Raw genomic sequence first — 18,756 nt, 5'->3', positions numbered from 1 at the left:
TCCCCTTTGCTTGCAATAGACTAAATACTCAATTATATCTTTGAATAAAATTAAAAACCAAATTTTGTTTCTTTTATTTTACCGCAGGTCAATCTTGATGTGTCATGCCATTAATGAAGTGATTTTAATTAGGATTTGTTTTGCTTTCAGTAATTCGTACATCACTCTTGTCAGAACAGAAGACTGGGAGTTAATAGTATTCCTGGGTTCTAGTCCCATGTCTACAAATGACTTGCAAAATGATTTGCCCTACAGATGAGGTCAAGTTATTTAAGCTCTCTTGGGAGGTTTTCAAATGCACGGAAAACAGGTAGGCACCCAGCTCCCACTGAAAGTCAATCTATCCTTTTTGTGCTTTAGAAAACTCTCCTATGTATCCATCTACCTATAGGTGCCGACTCCGAGGGAAGCTGGCACCTGTGCATCTACCCACCTGTAAAATAAGTTTCCTAAGCAGATATTGACTTCTTTTTGAGTAAACACCAAAATGCATCACTTTGATCTTCCCCAGAATATCAGTTTACATACTGGGTATATTTTTACAAGCATTTCTGAATTACATTAATCAGAAATATTAGGAACTCTAGCAGCCAATGTCTGAAGCATAATTAAAAGAAAAACATTCTAAAGGGAAGATGCAGTTGGAGGTAAAGATTGGCTCATCTATAATGAATGATCTAATCCAGATGGCTCAAAGGAGTACGAGTTTCCCTGACCTCCTCTGCATCCTATCAGCATGTGCTCAGTTACACATGCAGTCTGATTGCATGATATTTCTCCTGAGTTTAGGATTGTTACTGACTATACAGAAGACTGGTATCATCACAAGACTGTCCTGGTATCATCACAAATCAGGATTTTCTTGTGCTACATGTAGCAATACCACAAACAATACCTTTTTTATGATTTAACCTTACTAAAACTTATTTCAATGTGTCAGTTGAGAAACACAGTTTAGGGGGTGAAGTAAATGACAATTTGTTGAAACTGTTTTGGGGAAAAGAGGGTTGGTTTTGATTAATTTCCCCACTTAAAAATTTTTTTTGGAAACAAAGTTTTGAAATGGTTGAAACATCCTGTTTTGACATTTTCAAAAGAAAAAAAAAGTTCCTTTTTTATTGTTTAAAGCATATTTTTGTTTAGATACTTAAGTAAACTTAAGGTAAAGCTTAAAAAGGTTGAAATTACAAAAAATATTTTGAAATTATCAAAACAAAATATTTTAAATAACCCTATTGGAATTGTCTTTTTGGATTTTTGGTTTGCAAAAAAATGAGATTTTGACTTTGTCTCAATTTGGGAAGAGGAGAACACCTTCAAAATCTTAAAACTTTTGTGAGATAGAAATACCATTTTCCACCAAGCTCTATTCATTTCCAGAGCCGGTTAGCAAATGAAAGTTTCTTTGTGCTAATCTGTACATTCTTTAGCAACATTTTGACTTTTCTCCAGCAGCTCTACTCATTCCACGTAACTCATTGTGATCAGGGATGACTTCTGCAAATCAGCTAGATAGAGTTGGTTGAAGCATATCAAATTTCAAAAATTAAAGTTCTCATTGAAATTTCAACAAAAAATAGAAAAACTCCCCCCACACACACACACATTTTCCCTGTGGTTTTTTTTTTTTTTTTTATAATTACTTATTTTTTTAAGAACAGCTCTAATATACAGGGATCATTTCAGCTACTTGAATGATGGAACATGGTGATTGTGTAACAACACATAGCAACATTGAACAGTTTAAGTTTGGTAGTAAGAGACACCATATTTAGTTGAAAAGACAATTGAAGTTTAAGCAGGAGGCAGAATTTAAATAAATTGAATATGATTAAGACACGAAGTATAATTCCCCCCACTCTTATGAAGAGAATCTTGTGAAAAGTTCCATCCTTTACTGAGTTGGCAGCACCAGTGTGCTCTCTTAAGGCCCCCCCACACACACTTAATGATGCTGCTTCTAAGATTTAAAATGATTACAGTACAAAGTGAGGGGGCTTCCTGCATGTAGGTGTTGACATTAAACCTGTTGCTAAATGACACTCTATTTTAAAGGTGATGCCTTAGAAAACACTATACTTATTCTCCTGCCTGTATAGCCTAATCTTGTAGTGCGTGCGTGCGCGCACACACACACACACACACACACACACACACACACACACACACACACTTTTGATTGAATTCAATCATTGTTACTTAGTCCTGACAACTGCGAAATTGGACCCAAAATTGGGTAAATGGACTACTCACAACAGTCAGTACTATGGCCACAGTTCAGTAAGATAATTAAGCATCTGCATTACTTTGCATTTGCACCATTGCACGGAAACCAACAGAACTACTCATATGCTTAAGGTTAAGCAAACCTTTAAGTTCCTGGCTGAATTCAGGCCTATGTTCTGTAGTAAGTATCAGCAGGCTCAAGCCATAAATTGTGGCCTAATCCTCCTTCCAATTAAATTGAATGGAAATTTTGCTACTGATTTCAGTGGGAGTAGGATTGGTCCCTTGATGGCCACTATAGCAAGGACTCGGTATTCAGCCTAAGAATAATCTCTAATAATAATGCAGCCATCACTGTTATGAGTATCGGAGCACAAAATCTCTATTCACAGATTAAGAGCAGCAACGTTGAGCGCCAGTTGAAACATTTCAACGATACTCTGCAGAAATATCATGCTATTATGATTAAACAAAGTACAAAAGCATCATTTTTTGCTTTTAGAAACATTAGGAGCCACTTGATTTCTAGCAAAGTTACAAGAACTTAAAACAGTGATATCCAAATCAAGGTCATATTCCTTCTGGGGAAGGCATTGCTACTCACTAATAATGTGACAGATTAAATCCCAGTATGTTTTGTGAAAGCACCTCTGTTGTCAGTGATTAGGGGTTTTAGTTCTCAGTGGGGACCTTGATGTAAATCTTATAACCATAGTGATAAATACTGCAAAATCTATTTTATGGCCCATCAACTTGTCCTGGGGTAGAGGAAACCAATTTATCTACCAGAAATGTTGGATTATGATTAATGGAAAGAGTAGATGTAATTTAGTCAACTGAAAAGACCCAAACATATGTTAAATGCTTTCCCAGAAAAGGTGTGGGGTGAAAATAATCTAAAGCTCTCCAGGAAGGCTTTATCCCACATCTTTTGAAAATGATGGTACAATAATTTAAGAAAAACCACCCTGATATACTTGTAGCCAGTGGAGTTGAAAGTCATTGCACCTGATTCTGATCTCAGTTACATTTCTGAATGTGGTGGAGTTAATCTGAATTCACAATGGGGGTGACTGAGATCAGAATCTAGACCATTGTTTCTCGCTGTGAAATATGATCTTTGTCTGTGAACAGCTGATATTTCCAGTGAAATCGTATTTTCATGCAAACATGCTTTTTGTGACTATTTAGAATTTTGTTGAAATGTAAATGTACTGAAGGACTATTACAGCCGTAAATGGAACAAAGACCTCTTTTCTTTACACAAAGATACAGTCCAAAAAGAACGCACGAGAAATGCAACTTCACATGTTTAAAATGAACCAATTTCAGAAGTATTTTACTGGTTATTTGGAAAACCTTGGGTGTTACAAATTGTATCACAACACACACTCATTCTGGCAGAACCCAAAAACATGTAATCTTCTTGCATTGTCAGGGTACTGATCATAAAAGGCTGCTGGTGGGGCTTATGCCCATTAATGCCACATCTGTTTAGGGTCACTGATATAGTGCAAGGTGCGGTACCACTTATTGCCACAGTTCCTTGCCTACAGTGTGAATTGCCCAGCCAGTCAGATTCCTTCAGCAGGCCTGCTTTGCCTTCTCTTCAGAGGCTATATACCAGGGGTCGGCAACCTTTCAGAAGTGGTGTGCTGAGTCTTCATTTATTCACTCTAATTTAAGGTTTCGTGTGCCAGTAAACATTTTAATGTTTTTAGAAGGCCTCTTTCTATAAGTCTATAATATATAACTAAACTATTGTTATATGTAAAGTAAATAAAGTTTTTAAAATGTTTAAGAAGCTTCATTTAAAATTAAATTAAAATGCAGAGTCCCCCGGACCGGTGGCCAGGACCCGGTCAGTGCGAGTGCCACTGAAAATCAGCTCGTGTGCCGCCTTTGGCACGTGTGCCATAGGTTGCCTACCCCTGCTATATACACTGTGTAAGTGGCCACACAGCTCATTTTAAGCTAGCACATTTATTCTTAAAAGTAAAAGCATTACAGAAAAAAACATATTAAAAACAAAGAACCTACCCGCATGCTAATAAGCTTACCAGAGATCACCCCAATTCCACCAAGGGCTCTGGCCAGTGAATGTCCTTCTAACCCCATCAAGGGGCTTTTCTGTTGTCACCAGTTCATAACAACCTTAGCTTAAAACAAGAACCCCAATGAATTTGAGTCACTCTGTTACAGTTTTGGGGCCTTTGATTTTGTGAATAGGTAATTCGTAGACAATGCATTTCTCCTCACGGTGTAGTCTCAAAACATTGGGACCAGAAGTGAAAATTTGCATTCACCTCTTCCCAAGTATTTCCTAGGAAACACATTCTACTTTGTTTATCCTAAATGTTCCTTCTTGTCTTCCAAGTTGTTTCAAAGTCCTTTGAAGCTCCTAACATCTCCCAGGGTTGACATTAGTCATGTCTCCCCCATAGAGACGTTGCAATCCCACAATAATACATACACATTTGCACTTTTAATCCAATGAACTCCTAAAATACTTAAACTTCATTCAATCAGGGTTGTTGGGATATTGCAGGAAATTGCCACATCTGTCACAGAGATTTCTGAAGCCTGAGACTGGGTTTTCCGAGTTTGGAGGGCTGAGCACATGCATGCAGACGGAGAGAGGAATCAGTGTTCTGAGACAAGGAGTATCGAGTGCGAATGTGTATAGGTCTGAAAGGGCTATTCTGAGCTGTGGAGAGGTGAGGTAAGAAAAGGAGGGGTTCTCGACCTGGGGCAAAGGGAGCACGTAGTGTGTGTGGGGGAGACGGGGGGATGTTTCTGAGCAGGTGTTGATTGAAGGGAGGGAGGAACTTGGAGAGTTTGCAGTCTCTGCTCCTTTCATGTGCCCCATGAGGTGCAGTGCCCCGAAGAACAGGGAAGAGGTGGAGCCATGGCCCTGCCCCTTCAGCACCCACATGCAAAGTGGGCCTTCTGTAAAAGTTGGCCTTCTGCACCATCCAAATGTGTGGGGAGCTACAGGAGGGACTGCATGGGGTGGTGGTGTTCTGCACTTCCCTCTCCTACCCTGGACGTACCACCATGTAGGCTTTTACACCCAAGGATCAGATAGTTTGGGGGAAGGGTGGTGGAAACACTGAAGGAATACCTTCATTTTACCCCTCCACCCATTACAAACAATTAATTGGCAATCATGATTTGATACAATTCATTTCCTTGACATGGTCTCTCCAGCCAATCTTTCTCTATGTTACTTTAGTAACAGTGATTTAACATTTCAAGCTAAGAATGTATATTTGATAAGAACATAGTCCTCGGCTGTGGGCATGAGAGAGTTCATGCTCTAAAAGGTGGCTCTGCATACAGATTACAAACCCTAATATGCATTTTAAAAAACACCCTGTGTACATATGGTATAGCACAGTCTAGCATCTGAGAGAAATGACCACTCACTTATATAAACTGAGACTGTGGAGAAACAAGGGGAAGGGGAAAAAAGAGAGAAAGATGTTTAGTCTAACGCTCCAGGTAAAGAGCGTAGGTAAACTCCTACAGGAAGGCAGTAAACTAGTCTGCCAGAAGGGGCAAGGATAGCTATATAAATGTTAATGGATTGTATTCTGCAGGGGAGACAATACTGTATGAAGACCAGAGATCATACCTAGATGTAGCTTAATTGTATATGCAAATGATGATGTTAGCAAAGGACTTTTGATCTGGTTCATGTCTTACAAGATGCCTATTGGGAGGTCCATAATTCAACTACATATGCTACAAAATACCATAAGGACACAGGTTAGCATGGGTAAGAAAACAAGCAGAGTAACAAAACCTAGTGATTCAGAGGGATTATTTGATACATTTCAAATTTTAACTCAATTTTCTGATTAGAGCTGCTCAGAAAATTTGTCTGAGAAACAGATTTAGCAAAAAGTTTTGCAGAATTTAATGACTCTGCAAGAGGAGCCACTTTACATTAGTGCCTTTACTGCAGCCCCTGAAAGGATGCAGCTCATTCCTCCAGTTCCCTGTATGTCCAGCCCTTTCCACTGACCGCAACATGAGGGAAGGTAGAACTCTGGGTTCATCCACCTCCACCCAACACTTGTTTACAGTGGGACCACAGGGGTTCCACTGGACTGAGGACCTGGCCCCAAGATTTTGGTAGCATAACCCTACTGTGCAGAGAGGTGGGAGTGGGGGCCTTATTTCCCAGCATGGCTACATTAGGGTTAATCAAAAGATAACCCCCCAGAGATGGAAGACCACAAAAGGGTACAGAAGTCCATATGTGTTTTAAACTTTCTTCCAATTCCCATTCCCCATCATTTCCCTTTAGGGGACCCTTCCCCAACAAGGATTATAGCACACCTTTTTTAAAAGGCATCTTTCATATCTCAAGCAAGAATTTTTTTTTTTTCATAGGAATCCCTCTTTGGTTCCAAAACAATTCACTCCAATCCTGACATCTCAAGATATTGCATTAAAGAGCATAAGTTTGTTTATCTAGCAGATACACCTTCTTAGAAGTTGCTGAAAAATACACATTTGCCTTATTCTCCTGGTAGATCTAGCATGCTGCCTTTTTACAGCTGTATGTAGAACAAGTAATAAGTGAAATGGAATAGGGAAAAAGTCATGCACGCCCCTCAATCGTCTTAACAGAGAAAGGTGACTTGCTTAATTTTTTTCTTCTATAATTTAGACTTTTCTAAACTTTTAACATTTTCTAGAAGGGAAGAAGGATTGTGCTTACACCAATGGGTAGTGGTGCAATGCACCAGCCATCTTTTCCTCCCCTTCAAATTTATAAGTCATTAGTAATAAAATGTTGGTAAGAAAAGAGAGTCAAATGGCAGTTGCAATCACAATCCAAAGTAATAGTTCCTTTGGAGCTCATTAAGAGTATTGAGTACTTTTAATGCTTTATTGATTTAAGGAATAGTGTTTCAGCAATCAATACAAATACTCTAAGGAAAATTTCCAGAAAAGGTTTTCATATTTTCCCTTGAGATATATATTTTTCCATCTTGATTTTTACAGTTCTCTTTTTAACAGGATGCAGTTGTGGCCAATTTGTTTGCTTCAGGGCTTAAGCTAATCTCTAGCTATTAGAAACCATTAGAAACTTAACTGAGGCCACTAACTCATTGGATATAAATCTAAAGAACCATCAAATGGAAATGACCTGCAGATGCTACTAGAGAAAGGTGACTATTCTAATCATATACATATACACACCCACACACACACAAATATTTTATCATTACAATTTTAAAGTGCTCAAGGCTCTAGCTGTCCTAGTCCCATTGGTATTAATAGGAGTTCCTGAATCCCCCGAGGAACATTTTGAACACTTAGGGGTGATCACTGGAAACCTCACAGCAGGTAGGATAAAAGGCAAAAGTTAACAAAATGTCCTAACTTATTTAAACAATGAATTTAGTTTTGTTTCCCTGGGATCTTACAAGCAGCCGTGTTTAAACAACGTGCCAGATCCTCAGCTGATGTACATTGGCATTGCTTCACTGACTTCTGATGTTCTGGCCCTTTATTTTCACAACATTTTCCTGTTCATTTTTAAGACTGAAATTCTCTCTTTACTTTTACCTGTTGTGCTGTAGCGAATGTTCTGATACAGTAGTCTTTGCCGTGAAGGTCTCAGAATATTGGGTGATCTTGCGTACAATGGGTCCCATCTTAGTGTCAGATATGTAGGAGCGCATCATCTACATCTTCAAATATGACCTTGTATCCCCTATTCCATAAAAAGCCTCCATCATTCCCACCTCTCCCAATAACTTCAATTAGGCACCTACACCACGCTGAATTTCCCATAGACTCTTTTGAAACCCTCAGCCTCTGTATTTAAAGATCCCAAATTGACCTTTCTATCCCCAACATTTCACACCATATTCAATCACACATCTCCACCTATTTCCTCCTGGAGCTCTTGCATGAGGAGTTCAACATGATGAAAACCAAGTTTATTATCTTCCTTCCTAAACCTCCTCCTCTTGCTGCTTTTTCTGTTACTGTCAACAGTGTCACCATCTTTCCCATCACTAATGCTTACAGTAAGGTATTTGTGCTCTAATTGCATGCAGGAAATACAATAACTACAGTAATCTGGACACAGCACTCCCTACTTTCACTGTGGTACAATATGCTGTCTTTATAGTAAGCCAAACACGATGCATCGTGTCATTTCTGGAACGCCTTCATTTAAAAGCCAGTGTCATTTCCTAGCATGCGAGATTAGCATTTCCCCTTTCTTTCATTATGAGTTACTCGCGCCACCTTTTCTATAGTCATTCAAGATCAAAGTACAGTGCTGGGAAAAACTGGTAACATTTTACTTTAAGCATCTCTACATTATTCATTCAGGTATTTGTTGCAGTAACACTGATCTTAAGGAATTCATTTAAAATTAATGTGAAATGTCATGTTTCTTTCATTAAAAAAAATCCCTTTCTTCTCAGAATTTCCATGTCAGGAACTGATATATGATCATGGAAGTATACCCTCCCTCCCTTCCAAAAATATATATATGCTATGTAGAATATATATTTATCTAGGCTATTTTCTTCATTTACCTTTTTTCCAAATTCAGCATTTTTACGTAGGAATATAGGAGCTGCCAGAGTGGAGCAGACCAATGGTCCATCCAAACTATTGTCCTGTCTCCAAGAGCAGCCAATGTGGAATGCTTCAAAAGGAAGGCATAAGGCCCCTACACTGCACCTAACAATGCAATAGTCATAATTATTTAGTGCTTCCACTGTTTATTATAGAATATCAAGCCTTCAGAAATATAAAGGGGCTGATCCAGTGCCTATTGTACTCAGTAGAAAAACCTCCCATTGACTTATAATGTGCATCAGATCTGGCCCTATCTGATTAAGCCTGAAAACAGCCCTGAGAGGCAAGGAGGTATTATTTCTAGTTTACAGATGTGAAAGCTGAGACACAGAGTTAAAGGGGAGCGAAGTGCCCAAATCCTAAAGAACGTCCTTTCTGCTTTTGAAAATTTCCCCAGGAGTCACTTGTCTGTCCAAAGTCAATGAATCATTGTCAAAGACGGGGTTAGAATCTGTCTCCTGATTCCCATTCCATGCTGTCACCATGCAATCCACTGCTAAGGAAACTTCCTCCTGACCCCACCAGCAGAGCCACTCAAGCCCTGAAGCATGTGAACTGCTAGCCCTTGCAATTTCTCTTTACCATTGTGCATGTAATGGCATGTGCAATAAATAAATGTCCAGTCCTTTTTTTGGAATGTTTACTAAACTATTTTGCCACCTTGTAGCAGTTGGAGTTCCATTAGTCAAACTGTGAAAAAATAAAAGTTTCATTTTAATCCATTTTAAGATTGATCATCACGTGTTTTATCTTTTGACTAACTAAAAATTTTGTTCTAAGGTCAATATTTAAAGACAGCAATAATTAAAGTATAACTTTATAATTTTTAGAGGGCTACAGTGCTTGTAGTAATAAAGATGTTATTAGCCAACCACTACAACGGCCCAATCCAACAGTACATGAAACCAGTTTGATGGTTGCCAGTGTAAGAACTTCAGGATCAGGCCCTAAGATTTATGGCGGTAAGATATACCAGATTATTTTTTTAGCTTGTCTTAAAACTGATACAAGTACTTTGTGCTTTTGTGGTGGCAAAGCAATGTCTTAAGGGTACAAGGACATTGTCTTCTCTGATAGAATTTCAGCCAGCGATGCTCCCTAAGGTACTGGAGGTGTTGGGAAAACTTTAGACTCAAAAAGAAGGTTGTGGGATATGTCCCTCCTGGCTAGTGAAAGCCAGTGGGGAAGTACTAACTCCCTTACTTGTGAGACTGTTCACACCTCTCAGAGAGGGCAGGGTACCTTTTACTTTCAGGGATGCAATAGTGTGGCCTTTGCTCAAGAAACACTCACTGGACTCTGACAATCTTGCAAGCTATTGACCAGTATTATCTTTCCTTCTTTGGTATAATTGTGGAAAGACCAGGGCCAGCGCTTCCACTAGGCGACCCTAGGCGGTCGCCTAGGGCGGCAGGATTTTGGGGAGGCGGCATTTTGCCTTCCGCTCCGGGTCTTCGGTGGAAATTTGGCAGCGGGTCCTTCACTCACTCCAGGACCCGCCGCCGAAGTGCCCCGAAGACAAGGAGCCGAAGGACCCCCGCCGCCAAATGCTCAGAGGAGGAGCACTGCCGCCTAGGGTGGCAAAAACCCTGGTGCCGCTCCTGGGAGAGACAACTCACACAAAACCTAGATCCCTTTGATCTCCTTCACCCTGGTCTATTTGGGTATACATCTGGTTATGGCATAGAGACTGTACTGGTTGCATTGGGGCTGTTCTTCAGTGGTTTCATTTTTTTCTCTTAGAGGGATCTCAGCAGGTAGCTGTGGACAACTGCTTCTCTTCCCAATGAGCTCTCAGCTATGGGGTGCCAAAAGATGCACCCTCAATAAATGAACTGCTGCATTTTGCACTAGCTTCAGTCTCTAAGTGGTTTTAAAGTGTAGACCCATGTAGAATGCATTGCAGTGGTCTAATCTTAAGGTGACAAAAGCATGGATAACAATGACAAAATTCTGCATCCAAAAGGAAAGGACACAACCTCCTAGCCAGACACAGATGGTAAAAAGCTGACTGGGTCGGCCCTCCCCATTCCCCACTCCAGTTCAACATGTATATGGACCCATTAGGAAGTTTAGTAAGGAGACATGGGGTGTGGTGTGTTTTTTTTGCTAATGACACTGTATGTCTCCATGTCATCCCACTCAGATGATGAAGTTCTGTGTTTAGTCAAGATTGAGGCATGGATGAGACCAAGCTGGCTGAAGGTCTACTCAGCTAAGACTGAGGTAGTGATGATGGTTGTTTGGGGCAAGTGGCTGGAGGAGATGACAGAGATAAGATCATTCCCTGTGACTGAGGAAGTATGCTGCCATTAGTTAATAGTGTTCACAACTTAGGAGTGATTCTAGATCCCCAGCTACTGTTTGGCAATCATATCTCAGCAGTGACCCAGTCAGTTTTTCACCATCTGCATCTGGCTAGGACACTGGCCTTTCCTTTCAGGTGCAGGCCTTCACACTGTTACCCATGCTTTTGCCGCTTCATGATCAGGGTATTGCAATTTGCTCTACATGGGACTATGCCTTAAAACCATTCAGAGACTGAAGGTGGAACAGAATTCAGCAGTTTGCTTACTGAGAAGGTCATCATGACACCAGTGTCAGGATCTGCACTAGTTGCTCACTGGTCTTTGGGTGGAGTTTAAGGTGTTGATTAGGACCTCAAACTATAAATGGCCTGGGACTGACTTGTCTGAGGGACTGCCTCTCTCACCATGCCATACTGCCATAGCTGCAGAAAAACAGGGGGCAGTCGAGCTGGATCAGTTTCATTATATGAGAGGCTACAGTTGGCAGGGCCTTCTCTGTGAGGGCCTGGGACTCTGGAACTTGCACTCCCCTTGGTCCAAGTTTGGGGACTCTCCAGGCACACTGCAAAAGCAAATGTGTTCAATAGGATTTTGGGAGAAGGCTGGGGATGTGCTTCCTAGATGATGAAGGTTGCAGCCTGATTGGCCAGACAAGTTCCTGTGAAGTGGATTTTAATGTTGTTGAGGTTTAATTTAATAGCAGTTTAGTTATTATATGATTAAATTATGTTAGGGTGCCTCGAGTCTTGGAAGGATGTTTTTATAATTTTAAATCTAAATACATAAACACATATAAACACACCATGGAACTTGATTCTCAAGGCTTTTGGGAACCAGTAGGGTTAAGTAATGTGCTAAGTCAGTAAGGGATTCCTGTAGCAGAAAGAGCTTCCTTCAGAAAATTGTCCCAGCCTAACCTACTTCACCTCCCCCCTACTGTAAATCCTTACTGATCTCTGGCCTGTGCTCCCCAGGTGAACTCTCTTACTCTTGCTAGTTTCTAAATCAACTGTCAGTTGGGAAAGCCATTGGTGAAGAGCATTGTGTGGGTTAAGGTTTGTACTGAGGTGTTTCAAGATAAGTAAATGGTGCAGTAAGTGGTTTCTGTGGTGTAGCAGTTATGATGTTGGTCTAACATGCAGAAGGTATCTGGTTCAAAACCAGCCAGGAGCATTGGGGCTTCTGGGCCTTTTATGGGGGGAGGGATAGCTCAGTGGTTTGAGCATTGGCCTACTAAACACAAGGTTGTGAGTTCAATCCTTGAGGGGGCCAGTTAGGGATCTGGGACAAATATCTGTCTGGGGATTGGTCCTGCTTTGAGCAGGGGGTTGGACTAGATGACCGCCTGAAGTTCATTCCAACCCTGATATTCTATGAACCTCAGAGAATAAATGCTATTGCACTGGACCACATCAGGATTCATGTCTCAGCTGCGAGCGTCTCTCTCTAAAAACTATGAAACACAATGTCAGGAAGGGAAGAGAATAAGTAGCTTGAGCACGTTTGTCACTGGGCGAAGCTTCCTAGTGGTTGTTTTACAGATGGCAGTAAGAGTGACATTTTATCCCTACCAAACAGATGCAGCTTAGAAAGTGACATTAGGTCCACTAATGCTGAAGCAGGAAGCACACAGACACTGTTTGCCCTTTTCAGATTCTCAGTTCAGTGCACCTGTTTTCTCAATGAGATTAACTTCCAAGCAAAATATCAACTTAATAATGCCAGGTTGGCAAACTTCAGTATTTCTAAGGAGCCAGTGCTAACCTGCCTCCAACACGCTGGCATGTCTAAACAGCATAAAATGAACAAAATGCTTTGTGCAGAAATGTTGACTTTAATTTCATTCATTTTTCATTGAAAAAAAAAGTTTTGATCTTTAAAGACAATGGAGTGAATTTCATAGACTCATAGGACTGGAAGGGACCCCCGAAAGGTCATGTAGTCCAGTCCCCTGCACTCATGGCAGGACTAAGTATTATCTAAACCATTCCTGATGGGTACTTGTCTAACCTGCTCTTAAAAATATCCAAAAATGGAGATTCCACAACCTCCCTAGGCAATTTATTCTAGTGCTTAACTACCCTGACAGGAAGTTTTTCCTAATGTCCAACCTAAACCACCCTTGCTGCAATTTAAGCTCATTGCTTCTTGTCCTAATGCTCATGAAAAGGGATTCATAGCAGTGGTCTGAACTGAACACTAAGAGTATATCTACCCTTCAGTCAGAATTGGCACTGTAGCACATGTAGACATACTTGAGCTAATTTTGATCTAGCTATGGTGAGTACCAATAGCAATGAAGCGAAAGCAGCACAGAAGGCAGCATAGGCTCTATAACTCTGTCCAAGACCATGGGTATGTATTCAAGTGGCTAGCCTGTGCTGCCACCTATGCTGCCATGGCTTCACTGTTACTGTTATTCGAGTTATATCTAGATCAAAGGTAGCTAGGGTATCTACCTGTGCTGCAGTCACACTTCTGATTGGATATATGCACAGACAGAGTGGTTAGGCTCTATGCAAGCTTCCTCAGCTAACTCTTCCAATGCATTTCAGTCCTGTTCTTTCACACCCGTTGACTCCAGTAATGCACCCCTCCTCAAAGCATCTAGTGACCATTCAGATGAATTAATAAAAGTAAGTTTGCCATCCCACTAATATCATATTCACAGTCATACATTGTGCTTCCAATGCACCGCAATCCTGATCTGCAAGCTTTCCCTGATATTTCAGTGCCAAACCACCATACAACTCTGTTAATACACTTCATTATCACCCTGAAGCATCTCCTGCAATTCTAGTCCTTGACCTTTCTTGACCAGCAATAGTCAGTGGTACTATTGATATTTATCTGGCTCAGAAGTGGTGGTTATTTTCTCCTGGGATGAAACCCTGAGGCTTTAGCTTTCTGAACTTTTTCCTTTTCTAAATTTCTTACCATTTATTTTACAGGTAGAGTGTATTCCATGTAAAAACACATGTTTTCCTTTTATTTTGTAGCAGCAAACTTTGGTCTCATAGTGCTGATGGAAAGCTTTAGCAAAACATTTACACACATAACACAGTCCCATTGCCATCAATAGACTAAAGCATGTGCTTCAAGCAATGCCCGTGCTTAAGTGCTTTGCTGAATCGGAACCGGAGCTAGCATATAAATTAATTGCAAACTTTTCATCTATCTGCAAGACTGCAAGGACACAGTAACAGTGTCTTTCTAAAAGAATCTGTGATCAAACTCTTTGAAACCAAAGCCTATTCTCTCCATTCCCATTTTACCTCAAACAAATCTATGTTTCTTGTGGAAGTGAGGAGACTAGCTTCCAACAAATATAATTTGAATAGATGTGGTGGAAGTGTTTCCTAAATAGTTCTGGAAATAGAATGTCAGTCTTTACTAGCAACACCGCTGCTATTCTAGGCCCTGATCCTGCAAACTCTTACATGAGTAGTCCCATTGATTTCAGTGAGACTACTCACACCAGTAAGGATTACTCACATGAAAGAGGAATTGTAGGATCAGGCCCTTAGCTGAGGAGCTCTTTTAAGCAGTGACAATTATCCAAAACTGTGGGTTGGTTTTGTAAAATGTGCAGAATACTGTAATTTCAGTGCAATGATAATTATAGACAATGCCATATGCCTGTGTGGTACGTACATTTCCCTTTAGTGGAGTTACATGAAGCATATTAAATAGGCTGAAGGAAACCTTAAAAAGACCCAAAAGCGTCAAGACAAAAATGTCATGTGTAACCAAGCTTGCAGCGTTAAGCAGAACTTTGAAAAGTGAATCTCTCAGGAAGACATTCTGAGCTTGAGCCGAGAATGGTAATAATCTGAAGGTAAAGCTAAGCATAGCTACGGTTAAAATATTTTTTCCATTTGTGCTTTACATGATCAGAATGGTGCCCTCATAATAAATAAAACACATGAAAAAAACAGATATATTTAGTGATAGAATGTTTTCATGGCCAGACTACACATTTCTGAAGTTCTCTATTATTTATTGGGCTGATCCTGTCCAAGGGGCTGAGTGTCTTTGAGGGGCTGAGTGCCCCTCAATTACTCTAGGCTTCCACACCTTGCAGAAGCAGGCTGTAGGTAAGGTATCAGTGGGGTGCTGAAGGGATAGCTCCACTTTACCTCCTTGCATTCCTAGACAGTCTCTGCTGATAAAAATCAGTTGGGAGGAAAGAACTAAGTGAACTTATTGCATAATGGAACTTAATTACTGTGCAATTAAATTTCAAATCACTCTCAGATGAATATCATATTGTCAACCTTTCAACATGTTTGCTGATATCCCAGTAATTAAATAACTTTGCCCTGGCAGAACAATTGTATAAAACTAAAGCACCAGCAGCTACTGTAGCCTGGCGGCATATTGGTATGGTGTACATTTCGGATGCATGCAATGATTAATTGACACATAACAGGCCAGATGTAAACTGACATCGCTCAATTCACCTCACTGGAGCGGTGCTGGATTTTCACCAGCTGAGGATCAGGTCCTGCATCTCAAAACAGAATTTATAAACAGCCACAATAGGTTTTCCGGTACTGATGACCGCACCGGTTGCAGTGCAATGGAAAGACCAAAAGGGAGGTTTATTAAAGCAGGAATGGTTACTTTAAAGAGGTGTCTCATCTTTTCATTTTGATTTCTCTCTCTGCTCCAAGGAAACTGAAGCTCATCAGCACACACTTGCAATGGGCACCATGAGATCAAACAATAAAACAGCAGCGCTGGTTCTTAAGTCTTCATCCCACTGAAGGCAACATGTTTCCGTGGAGGAACAAAAAGCCCTCCTCTGCATGTGCCCGCCAGCACTGGAGGATACAGGAGCGGAGAGAGATTACCCTGTGAAAGTGACCTCATTTTGCCTTAGAAAGCATATTCCAACAAACCGACCTTTGACGCCAGCCCCTATTATTCATGGTTAAGGAGCACAAAGGGAGAGGCGGGAGGGAGAAAATGTGACAAATCCACTTTTTTAAAACACACATCCATCAAAATACATGCAGGAAGGAGACAACAATCAATGAATCCACCCGCACATCTGCCCTGCCCTAGCTCCCAGATCCCCCCCGCTAAGGGAGGGCGATGCAAGGCAGGCGGGGGGGCGGAGGCTGATGCATATGATCTCTCCCTTACCTTGAGGAACAAAAAGAGCCATAGCAGGGAGCGGAGGGTCATCCGGGTGCTGCTCCCTCCCTTCGGCCGGGGTCCGATCATTGAAGTGCAGCGGGAGTATTGCACGCAGAAATCTCAGCCGGGCTGCGGGGGTTTTCCCCCGGCTTTTCCTTCGGCTGGCTCCGAACTGTGGTTCGCAATGGCGAACTGCTGCAGCATCAGACGGTTCGAAGCACGGGCGTCCCTCCCAGGAGACACATCATGCCTCTCCTTCCCCTCTTCATGTGTTTTATTGGGGAAGAGCGGTGTGTATTTTTTCCAGCAGTTTCTTTGATCTCTTAATTAAAGGGGGGGTGTGAATCGATACTATGCTGCGGCTGTGCTCCTCCTCCTCCTCCTCCTTCTCTGGAGGTGCAGAAGGTGGTCAGCTGAGCCTCCAGTTTTCCTTTGCTCTGGTCCTTCCCTATTGGCTTTCAGTGAATGAATGAGGACTCCTCGCTCCAGGCTGAATGTGACGAGCAGCCTCCCATCCCTCTCTTCCCCACCCACTCTTAGCTCCACCCTTCCCCTCCCCCAAGCTCTGCCCCTGCTCCCAAACCAGGTCTCTCGTCGTGTACTTTCACCAGCCTGTTCTCTGGCTTGTCACTGTTCAGGCAAAAAACAAACACACAAAGCAAAATGCATCCTCAGCCCTTTCCCCCTGCCTCCCAACCAAGTTTGACAAGATCCTCATCTATCTTCCCCGACAAGCAACTGGCCAAAAGCACTCTCAATATGGTGCCCCACCCATTTCTTCGGAGCAAGGTAGTTTCAAACTAAGCTGCCAGAGGAAGAAAAAAACAACAGGGTAAATATGGCTATAAAAACATCATTATTCCCTGTAGAGAGACCCACCCTGTCTCTTTAATATCCTAGCACCAGCACAGCTAGAAAAACACTGCAAATACTATACCCTGCCTAGGACATTATGGTGATTTCAGTCTATACTTTCCAAGGGAGGTTTCCATTCACTTGCCTTTGTCGACCTCCATCAAGAAACTGGTTTCTATTAATAACTGTCCCACACTTATAGTATCTGACAATAAGATTTAGTGTCTAATTATGGTCCTGATCCCAGTTTTGACTCTGTGCACATGGCCCCTGCACCCATGCAGATCACCCTAGACTTCTGGGTGGCTGCTCATAGTGCTTAAAGTTAAGCATGTGCATAAGTTTTTGCGGGATCCAGGCTTAAGTGCTTAATCATGTCAGGTGCCGAGCATTAATTGTGGGTGCTCAACATCTTACAGGAGGTATTCAGGACATGCAGCAGGAAGCCCCAAACGCTCTAGTATCATTGCATCACCTGACCCACTAAAAAAAAAGGGGGGGGGAATCCATTCAGACCTCCAGGAGGAAAAAGCTGTTCCCTAACCTAGGATTCAGAGAAGATTATAACATCCAGTTTATAGATCGGATTCCCTTTCACTTTGATGTAAATCATGAGTATCCTTATTGAAGCCAGTTGAGTTACAACCCCTGTAGGCATGAGGAAAATCAGGCCATGTAATGTAAATGTGCCGATATGGACTGATGGCACTGGACTGAATGGACTTTGTTATTGGACCTTCACCGCTTTCTACTTTTTGTCTGAGTGATCTACTGTTTTACATTTGGGCGGATACAGTGGCTGATTGCAAATGTTTTTGAAGTTTGTTTTGTTTCCTAATGTTCCAGAGTCACTAAAGCAGGATGTTGCCTACTAAATTAATGTGCCTACTAAATCCTGTGGATGAGTCCTTTAAAATAATCAATTAAAAGGTTGTTTTCTTACAGCGCTATGAGTTAGATGATAATGACTCAGAGTTTAAAGGCTCTGTTTTAACTTCCATGCAGTTTCTCTCCAGTTTTCACATAAGTTGGGACTTGAGTCAACAGAAGCTCTGATTTCTATGATTCTGGAGCCAGATGAAGGTTTGGGGTTTTTTCTGGTGAATTAGGCACTTAAATGGTGCTAGCTGAATTATTTCCTGCACTTCATGGGGCTTAGTCCAGAAAATAATGGGAAATTTAGGTAGCAGGCAGCTCCTGGGAAGCTGCCCACATTTAAAGCCCCAGAAGGAAATTGTTGTTTGCATCTTTATTTCTTAGTAGTTAGGAACAGAAAAGGCCCAATTACACAAAGCACCATCTACCAGTGCAGGATATAGGTCCAATGAGTGTGTCAGGCTATGGGGCATTATCTGGAACCCGTTAACAAAAAGGTAACTCTAGCTCAGTGTTTCCCTTCCTTATACACAGGTGTTCAGGGCGATGGTTTAAAAGAGTGGCTGCTTGAAAGACAGGGGGGGCAGTGAATACTTTTGGGAAGGTAGAACTCTTATATCATGGTATAGGGGAGTACAATGAACTTCAGAACTTAAGAGACATTCTGCAGCTGGTAAATTATTGTAGTGGTGATAAACATCTAACCCTTGAGGGAAAGAGCTTACTG

The 18,756-nt window shown here is 41.4% G+C and overlaps 1 protein-coding gene across 7 annotated transcripts in view; it reads right to left on the bottom strand.

Moving 5' to 3' along the window:
* Positions 1-18,756, bottom strand: part of PTPRO (protein tyrosine phosphatase receptor type O) — a 242,538-nt gene that overhangs the window by 178,620 nt on the left and 45,162 nt on the right. For 4 of the 7 annotated variants that reach the window (XM_042849088.2, XM_005287510.5, XM_065567422.1 and 1 more), the window contains exon 1: positions 16,305-16,818. The exons of 1 other annotated variant lie outside the window; for it this stretch is intronic. In XM_042849088.2, coding sequence (XP_042705022.2) covers positions 16,305-16,385 — 81 coding nt within the window. In that variant the 5' untranslated portion in view covers positions 16,386-16,818. Of the gene's footprint in view, positions 1-16,304; positions 16,819-18,756 lie in introns of those variants that run through there. 2 more of the 7 variants (XM_065567408.1, XM_065567415.1) reach the window with 1 other exon arrangement.

The sequence above is a fragment of the Chrysemys picta genome, chromosome 1, assembly GCF_011386835.1.
Source record: "Chrysemys picta bellii isolate R12L10 chromosome 1, ASM1138683v2, whole genome shotgun sequence".
Classification (NCBI taxonomy): Eukaryota; Metazoa; Chordata; order Testudines; family Emydidae; genus Chrysemys; species Chrysemys picta.
The sequence above is the reverse complement of the archived record's forward strand: the minus strand, read 5'-3'. Positions and strand labels throughout refer to the sequence as shown.